This window comes from Cystoisospora suis, assembly GCF_002600585.1.
Source record: "Cystoisospora suis strain Wien I chromosome Unknown contig_980, whole genome shotgun sequence".
Classification (NCBI taxonomy): domain Eukaryota; phylum Apicomplexa; class Conoidasida; order Eucoccidiorida; family Sarcocystidae; genus Cystoisospora; species Cystoisospora suis.
In genome coordinates this window covers 8,659-19,708 of record NW_027153781.1, presented here as the reverse complement: position 1 = coordinate 19,708, position 11,050 = coordinate 8,659, and the positions used below count along the sequence as shown (strand labels likewise).

At 46.7% G+C, this 11,050-nt stretch overlaps 5 protein-coding genes across 5 annotated transcripts in view; 2 read left to right on the top strand and 3 right to left on the bottom strand.

The window, feature by feature from the left end:
• Positions 1-481: 481 nt before the first annotated feature.
• CSUI_002314 (uncharacterized protein) lies at positions 482-1,346 on the bottom strand (the record flags this gene model as incomplete). Its single annotated transcript, XM_068062516.1, has 1 exon — positions 482-1,346. A coding segment is annotated over exon 1 (261 nt), but the record flags the coding sequence as incomplete, so codon positions are not given.
• Positions 1,347-1,537: 191 nt separating this feature from the next.
• On the bottom strand, positions 1,538-2,514 carry CSUI_002313 (uncharacterized protein; the record flags this gene model as incomplete). The annotated part of the gene is made up of 1 exon (XM_068062515.1): positions 1,538-2,514. A coding segment is annotated over one exon (135 nt), but the record flags the coding sequence as incomplete, so codon positions are not given.
• A 117-nt stretch (positions 2,515-2,631) lies between these two features.
• Positions 2,632-8,676, bottom strand: CSUI_002312 (snap protein (soluble n-ethylmaleimide-sensitive factor attachment protein)). Its single transcript, XM_068062514.1, has 5 exons — positions 7,016-8,676; positions 5,931-6,021; positions 5,034-5,507; positions 3,399-4,551; positions 2,632-2,654 (listed from the first exon to the last, which is right to left on the bottom strand). Exons 1-4 carry the CDS (start codon positions 7,214-7,216, stop codon positions 4,214-4,216), a joined length of 1,104 nt encoding a protein of 367 aa, XP_067925506.1. The 5' UTR covers positions 7,217-8,676; the 3' UTR covers positions 2,632-2,654; positions 3,399-4,213.
• Positions 8,677-8,841: 165 nt separating this feature from the next.
• CSUI_002311 (uncharacterized protein) lies at positions 8,842-10,143 on the top strand. The gene has a single exon (XM_068062513.1). It carries the CDS (start codon positions 8,958-8,960, stop codon positions 9,264-9,266), a length of 309 nt encoding a protein of 102 aa, XP_067925505.1. The 5' UTR covers positions 8,842-8,957; the 3' UTR covers positions 9,267-10,143.
• A 56-nt stretch (positions 10,144-10,199) lies between these two features.
• The window catches only part of CSUI_002309 (carrier superfamily protein), an 8,240-nt gene continuing 7,389 nt past the window's right edge, over positions 10,200-11,050 (top strand). The window contains exon 1 of the mRNA XM_068062511.1: positions 10,200-10,360. Within this exon, the coding sequence (XP_067925503.1) occupies positions 10,225-10,360 (136 nt within the window). The 5' untranslated portion in view covers positions 10,200-10,224. The remainder of the gene's footprint in view (positions 10,361-11,050) is intronic.

Genomic DNA, 11,050 nt, shown 5'->3' with positions numbered 1-11,050 from the left:
ATAATTTGCCAACTTTCCTGCCGATGTCGGCTGCCGTCGCGACACTTCTAGACATTGCTCGGATGCTCCAACTGACCCTAACCGAACAGGAGAGACAAAATGAGCAGACGAAGCACCTTCTCGCTGAGCGGTTTGCCGTTCGGGGAACTGCATACGGTCTTCGCTCTTTGTTTGCTGTCGGCAGACACTCGGTCTTCTTCAGGAAAGAAGCTGCACCGCTTCTGAAGCTTCTTGAGGCTCAGTGCCGGCAGAAGGAGAAAGTGAGCCACATAGGCGAGTCCCCAGGGACAAATCTTGTACCTGCCTCAGCCTCTCCGATCCCAACTTCGTCCATTGAGCTGCCGGTAAACTCAGGACAGACAGCTTTTCCTGTAGGCGTTCTGGAGGCGGCGATCGCCGCAGCTGTACATCGCCTCCATGTATCACTCAAACTAAGGCGCTGCGTATGGATGGTCGCTGCAGTCTTGAAGCTCCGTGAAGGGCCCAGGCGACGTGAACGAGCTGCAAAGTTTCTGCAGCAGTGGTGGCGGGGCCGCGAAGTGAGAAGACCCAGCCAGAGAGGGAGGCATGCTGACGCACAGCACCAGGCAGTCGAACCGGTATCTCGGCCAACTGAGACCGTGGAGATTCCCACCGAAGTGCTGGTTTGGAAGGCACGTGCCGCATGGGAGCAGCGCTCGGCGTTCCTCCGTGAAACGAGGACTTTGCAGTATCCGTCCAGGAAAGAGGAAAAAGAAGAGCATAGATCACCGTTTGACCCCAGTCTGCCTACGGTGGCGAGCAGCTTGCCTGCTTACACACAGTCCGTCAGGCTGTCAGAGGCCCTAGCAGTGAGCCACACGGACGCGTCCCCGCGGCAGCGGTACGGTGACACTGATGGAGGTAGCCAAGAGGGAAAGCGACAACTGGGGGACTTGCAATGCGTAGCGGTCCGCCATAGTGGCGCTGGGATAAAGGAGGCGGGATCTTGTGAGCAGAACACCAGACCAACTGCTGCAAGTGACGCTGACGCAGAAGAAAATCTCAGTTCCAAAGCCGCAGGGGCATCGGCAGCCGCATGCTCGCCCTCAGTCTTTCAGAAGCTTGCATCCTTCGCTAGCAGTGTCGACACATCGGCTTCATCTTCTGCCTTGAGCCGGCGAGAATCTGGCTCCTGTCCTCCGCCGGAAGCTAGAGGAGAATTGTTACGAAGAGATTTGCTGTCCTATCCTGTCCTGGCTTCGCCCTCCGTAGAAAGTCATCCAGGGGGCTGTAACGCTGATCGAGACGTCGAACAGGTTAGTGAACATGTTTCGGAGGAAGAAGACGAACACGAGGAAGCAGGGGGAAGCGGTGGTGAAGCAGAGCAAGGAGACGGCGAGGGGCCAAGGAGGGGTCGAAGAAAGCGCCGGCGCAAGCGCAAGAAGCATCGCCGACGAGGCTCAGGGATTGTACATGGAAAAGACAGGCTCTTGCCTCTAGAATTGAGACCGAAGTTGTTCATCCCGCCGCCCCCACCACCTCCTCCACCTCCGCCGCCACCTCCGCCGCCACCGCCTCCGCGTTCGGCGAGCTCGGATGTGTGGAGCCCAGAAACTATGTACGCATGTACCTCGGCACCACAATTGGGTGACGGACAAAATATAAACATGGGCGTGCTACTACATGATGTTCCTGTGGGTGCCCTGCCCAGTGTGCCAGTAGGTGGGCCCACTCAGAACTGTGTCTGGAAGACAGTCCAGCACGGCGGGGACGTGTTCAGGCCAGATTCTTCAGTGCTCTCTTCACTTGTACCGGAGCCTCAACAGTGTCTGAGGAGACCAAATGCAGGTGGACTCTTGGGACTGCATGAGGTGCCCGCCAGGAGAAACCCAGATCATGTGGATCGCCACGTCACAGGTGGGCAACTGTCTACTCGCTCGTTCAGTGGAAAGGGGAGAAGCGCGCACTCGCGAACGGGTTCCTTGCTCCGAAGTGTTGCAGCCCGGCAGGCGGAGCCTGTCTCAGACAAGGAAGAGGATCCTCTTGGTTTTAGTCTCCAACCACGGCCTACTAATCCGCCAGAGAATCTTCCTCCTCTCCTGTCGGATTCTGTCTCAACGTGTGCCGGGGTGTTACCTTCAATAACGCCAGCCGGTCCGCTGTCGTGTACTCCAGCTTGTGGCGGTGTCTCTCTGGAGAGCTCTACATGGGAAGGAGAACTGCTCGGGGGCTTGCGGAGCGGTGGTACTCCGGGCCTTCAAGACTTGTTACCCATCGCGTATGGGAATGGTGCGCCGTACTGCGGTCCAGGGACGGCTGCAATACCCTCCTATTCAAACCCCTGGTGCGTACGTGGGCCAGCGGGGTGTTCAGATCCGTCGACACCAGGTGTTGCCCCTGATTCAGTCAGCGCTGGATTCATGACGCCGTGCGCGCCGAGAGAAGGTGACGTTCCGGCACATCTTGCAGCTTCATGTGTCGACCCGCTGACATGGCCATGGCTTGGGGTAACAGGAATTGGCTTGCTCGACCTCGTGAGTTCTTACGTGCTTTATGGACTGGAGTGTGCCGAAGACCAGGGCACGCCGGAAACCGCAACGCTGTTTCCGTCGCAGTGGCCAGGGAGTTCAGACGCGCTGCTGTATTCCCTTCTTCAGCAGCACCTCCGGGCCCGTGAAGAAACTCAGCAGGAACTGCGACAACTCCAGCACCAAACACTGCAAAGTCAGCTTTTCATGCGAAGTGAATGCCCTGTGGGATCTAGACAGGGCCTGCAGGAGAACTATTTGTCTTTTGGGGCAACGGGAGACAAAAGAGAGGACACTGGCGGGACTGGCCCGGTAGAAAAGACAACCAGAGATCGGGAGTCAGCCTAATCTGCAGTTACCACAGATGGTTCCTACTGACTGCGAAACTTCTGCGCGTATCAAAGCGGCGATGGAGCACCTGCTATTGCACATGTCATCAATCCACACCGGCAGAACGCAAACGATTTGTGAGTTCTGCTCTTCAACGACATGTCATCACCCGATCGGTTTCTTTTTCCTATCTCCTTAGCTTTCACGTGTAAACTATTTTTCGAACCACTCTGGTGAGACGAGTTGTCGCCTCTCCGTCTACCGAGTGCCAGGAAAGCACGGAGGCCCGTTCTCGGGGACAGCTCAGGACCTTGAAATTGGCCGAGACTTCCTTTTTTCCTTTTCCATCGCAGATTTCTCACAACAGTGGGACTTACTTCTGGTCCCCCTTGTGACCCCGTAAGGTCAGGACAGGTGCGACAATCAGGTGACGACAATAACTCTCGTAGTTTCTATGTACTAAATGCGGCCATTCATTCTTTCGGCACGAACGCGGTCCGTTACTTCACTTTGCTGGAAGTGAGACTCGCTGTTTTACTTTCTTTAAAGTGTGACACCTGGGTCCTCGATTTGTTTTACCTTAGTTTAAGTCCCGGAAACCTTGCATGACGCCGCAGCTGAAACAAGAAAAGGCTCTTGATCCTTTTCTTCTGTCCGGGGTACCATCCTGTCGAATTGTCATCCGCTGTTTTCGCCCGAATTCTTGTTCCAAACTGAAAGTCTCAAGGATTCTGAGAACCTCACTCATTCCACTTACCTGGCTGATTCCACGCAAAGAGTGGTTGCTGTGTGTCGGGTCATTTTATCTATATGGGTGCGGTCGTGTGTGTATGTCCGTGTACGAGAGAATGATTGGCTTGGGCACATCGGACACATTGCCTCCTCGCAAGCGAGGCTTTTGAATAGACAGACAACACTGCTACATCAGTTGCAAGGAATGAATCTCCGAAAGGAACTATCCCGTGACTTTTCTTGTCCTCCAATCGTTTAGCCCTCCCTAAGCACCTGTCTTGTTTCTAAATCGTGCATTGTGACAAGAGTCTCATCTCTTGCCAGAGTTTGTTGCATTCCTTTCTCCATTAGAGGACCCGTCACACACACACATACATATATAGCAAAAACGGAGACTCTTTCTGCACAACGCTCTTTCTTTCACATCCTGAATAAAAACATCTTTGAGGAGAGAGAGCTACTACAACAACAACTACTACTAGGTGTACTCCTACTACTGTCTTGTCGATATTTCAACACACCCGTGGCCTCCCGACGCCTCATCAGGGGTAGACACGATCCGACCGACTGAGAAGGATGCATTGCACAAGGTTTTTCCATTGTCGTGTTTCTCCTTGGTTTCCACGTCTCTCACAATCACTCTTTCTTTCTCTCTTTTCGATTCAAGAAAGATCAACTCCACCGTCTTCATCTACAACTGCACCACCGACACCTTCAGCACTGCCATCTCCATGTAAGAGTTTTCTTTTTGCTCTTAAAAGAAAATGAACTTTCCAGGGATCTAATTTGCTTATACGGTCGTACTCCTCTATAGCTGCAGTAAAAGCCTCAGCATCACCTTCACCCATAGCCTCTACTAATGCTGATGCTAAGCGTCCTTCTCGACTCCCTTCCAGACGGGGATCACGAGCCATATATCGCTCTAAGGCAATCTTAGCAGAGACAGTATCTCCTGAAGCTAGGAGAAGAACTAAAGCCTTCAAATAAAAATCTTTCGCACCTGTGTCATCACAAACAAGAAGAGAACACCACCGCATTCAAACTTCTTTCCATACCTCTCTCTTCCTGGGCTCTCGGGACAAGGATCTCTCAAAGAGACTTACATTTCTTGTCTACGAATTCAATGAAGAGATACCTGCAGGAAATCTGCTAGCTGCATGTAAAGAAGGTAGTTGGGTGTTTGAACTAGGAGAGAAAGGAAACCGCACTCAACCCCGTTCCACATGATCGTTGCTGTCTTTTCAAACACGCTTTATCTTTTTTATTCACATCGATCTATCTATCTTTAATCTATCTATCTATCTTTAATCTCCAATCTATCTATCTATCTATCTATCTGATTTATGTCTTCTTCACCTCTTCTAGACAACAAAATGGATCAAGGCAAGTGCGATGAAACTATAGAAGACGCTTTTTTCTGTCCTTCTCCCCAATATCCCTTGCGCATGTCGTGTCATCCCGTCTGAATGTGATTGAACTTACTGAACTGTAAGAGATTGTTCCGTGTGGCTTTGTCTCCTTCTTGCTCGAAGATCTTGACAGCTTCATCGATTGTTTGGTCATTCTTTGCTGCATATTCCGCATATTTACATCGACACTGAGAATAAGCACTCTTTCCATACTCATCTAACTCATATGTATCGGCAGCTTTCTTATAGAAAGCCAAGATCTTGTTCAGACTATCTCCTCCTCCACCTGCTGACGTCGAAGAAGAGGACGATGATCCTCGATGAGGATCACTCGTCGATAAACTTCCTATTGTATTCCCTAAGAAAGAGTGGCTATGACATCCTTCATCTTCTTCATACATTTCCGCTATACTTCGATAAATCTTCGCTGCTTGGCCCCATCGTCCTTGCTGTATATACACCTGAGCCGCAGCTTCAAGTTGCTCTTGAGCATCCTGTGCACTCACACGCTTTAAGACATTTCCTGCCTCGACTAACATCTGACCTTCTGAGAGAAAAAAAGGAAAGACCAGAAGAAGAGATCACAAACGTCAGAAAGACAAACAACGATAGGATGGTAGTTGTGCTCCTTGTGAAGGAATGAATGAGAGATTCACCGACTGCTAAGAAAACCTGTCCTTCCATCAGCCAACTTTCTTCATCTTCTTCATTCTTCATCTTCTCGCAAGTGAAAGAACGGAAAACACCTTGAAGATCGACCGCAATACTACCACAAGTAGATACTAGGGACATTAGGCTGTCCTCCTTCAAGAAAACGTTTCTCATCCGCGGTGTGTTGTAGGTGTCTTGTAACAATTAGTCAATCTCATCGACCAATGGAGAAAAGCTTGCTGATGTCTTGTCTCTGTGTGTCTAACTAGCTAGCTAGCTACTGTTGCGGCTAGACACCCATCGCCACACCTCCCCCCACCTGTACTTGGATCTTCCATGCGCTGAGCAGCAATCGAAGCTCGAACGTAACAGTCGGCTGATTCCTGCCAGAGCCTCGCCATCTTATACCTCTGAGAGAACGAAAGAATGAAAGTACAGAAGCAAAGAAGACGAAGAGTGGAGAAAGAACCACAAGATTCGTATATAACGAAGATCTTAAGAGAGCAGTCGAAGTAGCTGCTAACGTCAGTTACGCTATCTCATCGTCAGACAAATCACCTCCATGTCTCTTCATGACGTAGACTATATGCTGGTACGGATACGGGCCGAGTGTACATACACCTGCACTCGGACGAATGTACTGACGAAAAGATACTTCTTTCGGTTCTTTTGGCAGGCGAGGCCCTGATGATCGGAGTGATACAGAATACGACGGGAGACAGACAGAAAAAAGGCTCCACGTATTCTATCTTCTCTTTTTCTTATTCTCCCTGTCTAGCCTTAATGGCTAGTAGCCATGATATCGACGGGAGAGGTCGCAGCATGTGAAAGATCACCTTATCGCTCTCTTTTCGAGTCGATTGTCTGCGAACCGAAGAAAACCAATACCCCAATTTTGTCTCTGCCCCCGTACAGAAAGATCTGTGTGTAGTTACATCTATTTATATATATATATATAGATCGATATATAGATATGTACATGTATCGATGTGTATAATCAGATGTGTCTGTCTACAGGACTTATCCACCGCACGGGAAGATTTGCGTGTAGTTCCATATGAATACATATAAATATATACATATGTATATATACAGATAAATGTACGTCTACACACATAGGGGGTAGACATGTCTTTGTGTACATGCAGGTGACTAGACAGAGAGGCTGTAGTAAGGCGTTATACGATTCTGACACGGACCAGACCAGTAATGTCTCCTGAAACTATGGACTCCCTACTGCATGTATCTGCAAAGTCACATAGATGCGCTGCATGCACGTGTATCCCATATAGAGAGAGAGAGATGATAGACAGATAAATATGAATAGATACATATAGAGAGAGAGAGAGATAGAAGTTGTTTCATTGTTCGAGAGAGAAAGAACTGCGGTCATGGAGATGGTACCTGAGCGCATTGTGTGTAGATGGAGAGAGCTGCGTCAAAATCGCTTCCTCTTCCGAGGAGAGTACTGAAGAAGCCTGCAGGTTTCATACAGTTATCGGCTTTCTTCAAGAGATTAGGAATATCCGCCACGTTGGCAGAAGAAGAAGAAGAGGAAGGAGAGGAAGAGGAAGCAAAACTACTTGAATGGCTTCCGGACCTCATAGTGATAAGAAAAAGAAGAAAAAGAGAGAGAAAGAAGGAAAGGAAAAGGCGAAAGAAAGAGGAGAGACGCAGAAGAGCAATCGATTCTCTCTCTTTCTGTCGATCTCTGTCTGTGCGTCTCTCGCTAGGAAAGCTAAAAGAAAGAGTATAGACGGATGTGTTTGAGGAGTGGAAGAAGAAGAATGAAGAAGGTGTCTAGACACCGGAGAGAAGTAAGGAGAGAGAAGATAGGAAAAGTGAGAGGAGAAGATAAGCCGAAAAAGGAAAGAGACAAAAAAGATAAGGTTCTATACTAAAGCGAATAGCAAAGGCACCCAGAAAGAAAAAGGACTACCGAAGAGAGATGTCGTGGTCTTGAATCTCTCCTTTCTGTAGACTCGCGAAAGGAAGAAAGAACTCAAGAAAAGCCGCTAAAAAGACTTTTTCCTAAAGAAAAGAAGAACGAAATCACTACATCCAACGGTCTCTCTACATGCATATATATATAGATAGATTAAAGATAGATTCAAGATAGATAGATAGATTAAAGATAGAAATTCATATGCATTCACATGCGTTTACTCCTTCCTCGTGTCTATCTCTACAGAAGAAGAGAAGACATATGAAGTTGAAGTGTAATGAAGCCTTTCTGTGGGAGATGTGGAGAGGATGAAGCACGTCTAGATGGTGTAAAGAGTACTTCAACGAGAAGCGCGAAGAAGATAGAACTTACAGAAGAATGATGAGAGAGGAAGGAAGAAGACGGCAGATGAAAGAAAGAAAGAAAATACACAGAGAGAACTTCTTTACCAGGATTCCTCCTATCATGAAAAGAAGAGACAAAACAAGGAAAAGAAAGAAGACCTCTGACGGATCTACGTGGCTCTATCTGTCTGTAACCCGCCGTCCTTCTCCTCTCCTCTACTAATCTCTCTATCTATCTACCTTCTCTTCTGCCTTTTCTGTTTCTTTCGCTGTATGAAACACGATGAAAGGTACAGAAATGCATTCACTAGACGGAATGAAAGAAAAGCAGAAGATGGGGAATAAGAAGTTCAACTGAAAATAGACGGAAGAAGAAAACGGACCGGTTCGAGTCCTACGGCGACTACTCCTCTTCCTCGTTGCTGATCCATCTGAAAGAAAATCTCTCCAGCCTTTCTGTCTACCACAGAGGAACAAAGAGAAAGATTAGCGACTTTGAAAGAGAAAGAGAGAAAAGAAAAAGAGAACAATGGTAGAACTCTTCAGAAAGAAAAGGGAGCGGAAAACGAGAACAATCTCTCTCTCCTTTAGAAACGAACATCTACATGCGCTCACATGTCTGAATGGCGAGAAAGATGAGGCAAAAGAAGAGAACATATCTTGAAGACACAAGGAAAGCTTTCTTCACGACAGATTTACTTGTCTAGAGGAGATTGAAGAAAGAAAGAAAGAAGGAAAAAGAAAGAAGGAAAAAGAAAGAAGAAAGAAAACAGGATGAATGAGAAGAAGAGATGATGTAAAGTGTACATACACAAGGGAGATTACTCATTCTGTCAGATTCACATCTCAACCGGGAAGAAGCAGTTCAGATTCAAGCATACACATCACCCGGTTTCTTTCTTATTCTTTCTTTTTCTTTTTTTTCTCTCTCTTCTCCTTCAATTAATTGAGAAAGACATCTCGAGTTACTTTACTTGCCGAAGTGATTACCTCTTCCTTTAGCATCTTCTTCTTCTTGGAGAAATTACGTCGTTTCGTTCACTCACTTTTCTTCCCGATGTGTATTTGGTTTCTCAGAGTCTTTCAAAACGTTTTCTTTCATCTTCTTTTTCTTCTTCTTTTGAAGGAAGGAAGACTTCCTACCTCACATCTCTCTTTCCCTATCAGGAGACATCTTTGTTTCCTTCTTCTTGGTCTAACCACTGATAGCACCCGCTACCCCCTTATCGAAGCTTTTTCCGTAATTTCAGAAGAGAGAGTCGAAATGCCGGCGTCTTCCTTCATTCAGGAAGTTCTTGAAAGGAGACAGATGAAGAAAAGAAGAAGAAGAAGGAGGGATTGTGGTGATAAATGTCACAGTGAATGAGAATAGAAAGAATATCGAAAAGAAGCGCTTCTTCTCGAATGTTCTAGTAGGATATAATGTACGGGTGGATATGAGATATAAATAGATAGATACATAGATAGGTCACGCTTTGTTTCTCGGGTGTACGTACACCTGGAAGGAGTCTATTGAACTACCTTGAAGCTACTTGCTTGTGATTCTCTCTTTGCTTAGAAAAACACCTTTCTTTCATGGATGGTCCCCTTCTCTTCTTCATTTTTCTTTCCATCTTTTTGATAGAGAATCGAAAGCTTTTCACCAACTTTTTAACTTCCTCTCTTGTCTCCTCTCTTGCAATCGATGCCACCCAGGTCTTTCTTCTTCTCATGAAAAATCCTCATTCTTCTCCTTCCTTCAACAACACACACTTCTTCTTCTTCTCTAGAGAGGGTTTCTCCCTAAGCATACACAGAAAGGTCATTTGAAGTAACACCTTCGCTTTTTCTTCTGCTTCTTCTCCTTTTTCCAGAAAGATAAATCGCAATCTCGCAATCGATCATATCGATGATGATGTCCTCCTTCCAAGAGAACTCTTCTCCTATGAATCGATACTTCGATTCTTCCATTCCTCCACACAGCATCGATTGTCACCCTTCACGAGCTGTCTCTTTCCTTCACAGCAACCCGAAACTTATCAAGCAAGGCTACTCTGATAGAAAACGGCAACTCACTCGCAAGAAGAAAGAAACGCGTGAATTATCTTCTTCTCTTCTTTCTTCGTCGTCGCGTGACTATGGTAGTAGAAGAGAAAGAAGAAGAGAGACTCCTGCTTCTTGCTCTTCGTCTTCTTCATCTTCCTGTGTTCTTCTTCTGCCTTCGATCGTTTTGAAGAAACGAGCGATCTGCGGAAAGTGTCACGATGAAAGGAAGGGGGGGGGAGAACAAGAAAAATACGGGGGGGGAGAACAAGGGAAGAGAAGAAGAAAGGAAGCGTAGCCGGATGGAAGTACCTTATAGAGGGAGATTGTCTCCATGTGTCATCGCCAAGGCACGTGACATGAGTAACGGAATCTCTGCTCGAGAAGATATAGAAAGGAGAAGACCGCAGAGGAAAGCGAAAAGGAAAGTCTCCGAAGGTGAGAGAAAATCTTTCTCTTCTTTTCTCTTTCTTTTCGTGTCTTTACTTTCTTTTCTTATCTTCCTTCTTCTCCTCCTCCTTTTCTTTGTCATCTTGTGTCTTTAACTTACCAAGCGCCTCACCTTCTTTCCACAATAAATCTCTTCATCTCTGCAGCACTACCCATGAGGCTCTCCTTCACTACAGATCGAAAACAGAGGAATAGGAAGATTTCTTTTCTTCTTCATCTTCTCTTCTTCTTCTTCTGCTCTTTTAAAGGTGTGACGAAGTGTCTCCACAAGTGAAAGAAGAAGAAGAAGACGCAAAAGAACAAGAGTCTCCTGAGGGGAGTTTCTCTCTTGGCTGTGATAAAGAAAGACAGGTTTCTTTCTTGTTGATCTTCCCTTTACAGGAGTCGTATACTGTGCTTCTTTATGATGGAGATTTGGGGTGTATATACACTCCAGAGAAGAAGTGGGGGGTACATGATGAAGGTAGATTCTTATTCTTCGGGTTGTAACGACAATCGTGTACAGCTGAGAAAACTCTCGTGGTCTTTACAAAGGAATGATTAGAGGAAAGACCCTCTTCTTCTTCTCTCTTCTTCTTGCTGCTAATTTCTCCTCTCTTTTTGTCTATCTCTAGCCTATCTATACATCTCCGATACGGTCTTCATCGTTCTTTCTTTCCTTCCTTTTCTTTCTTTCTT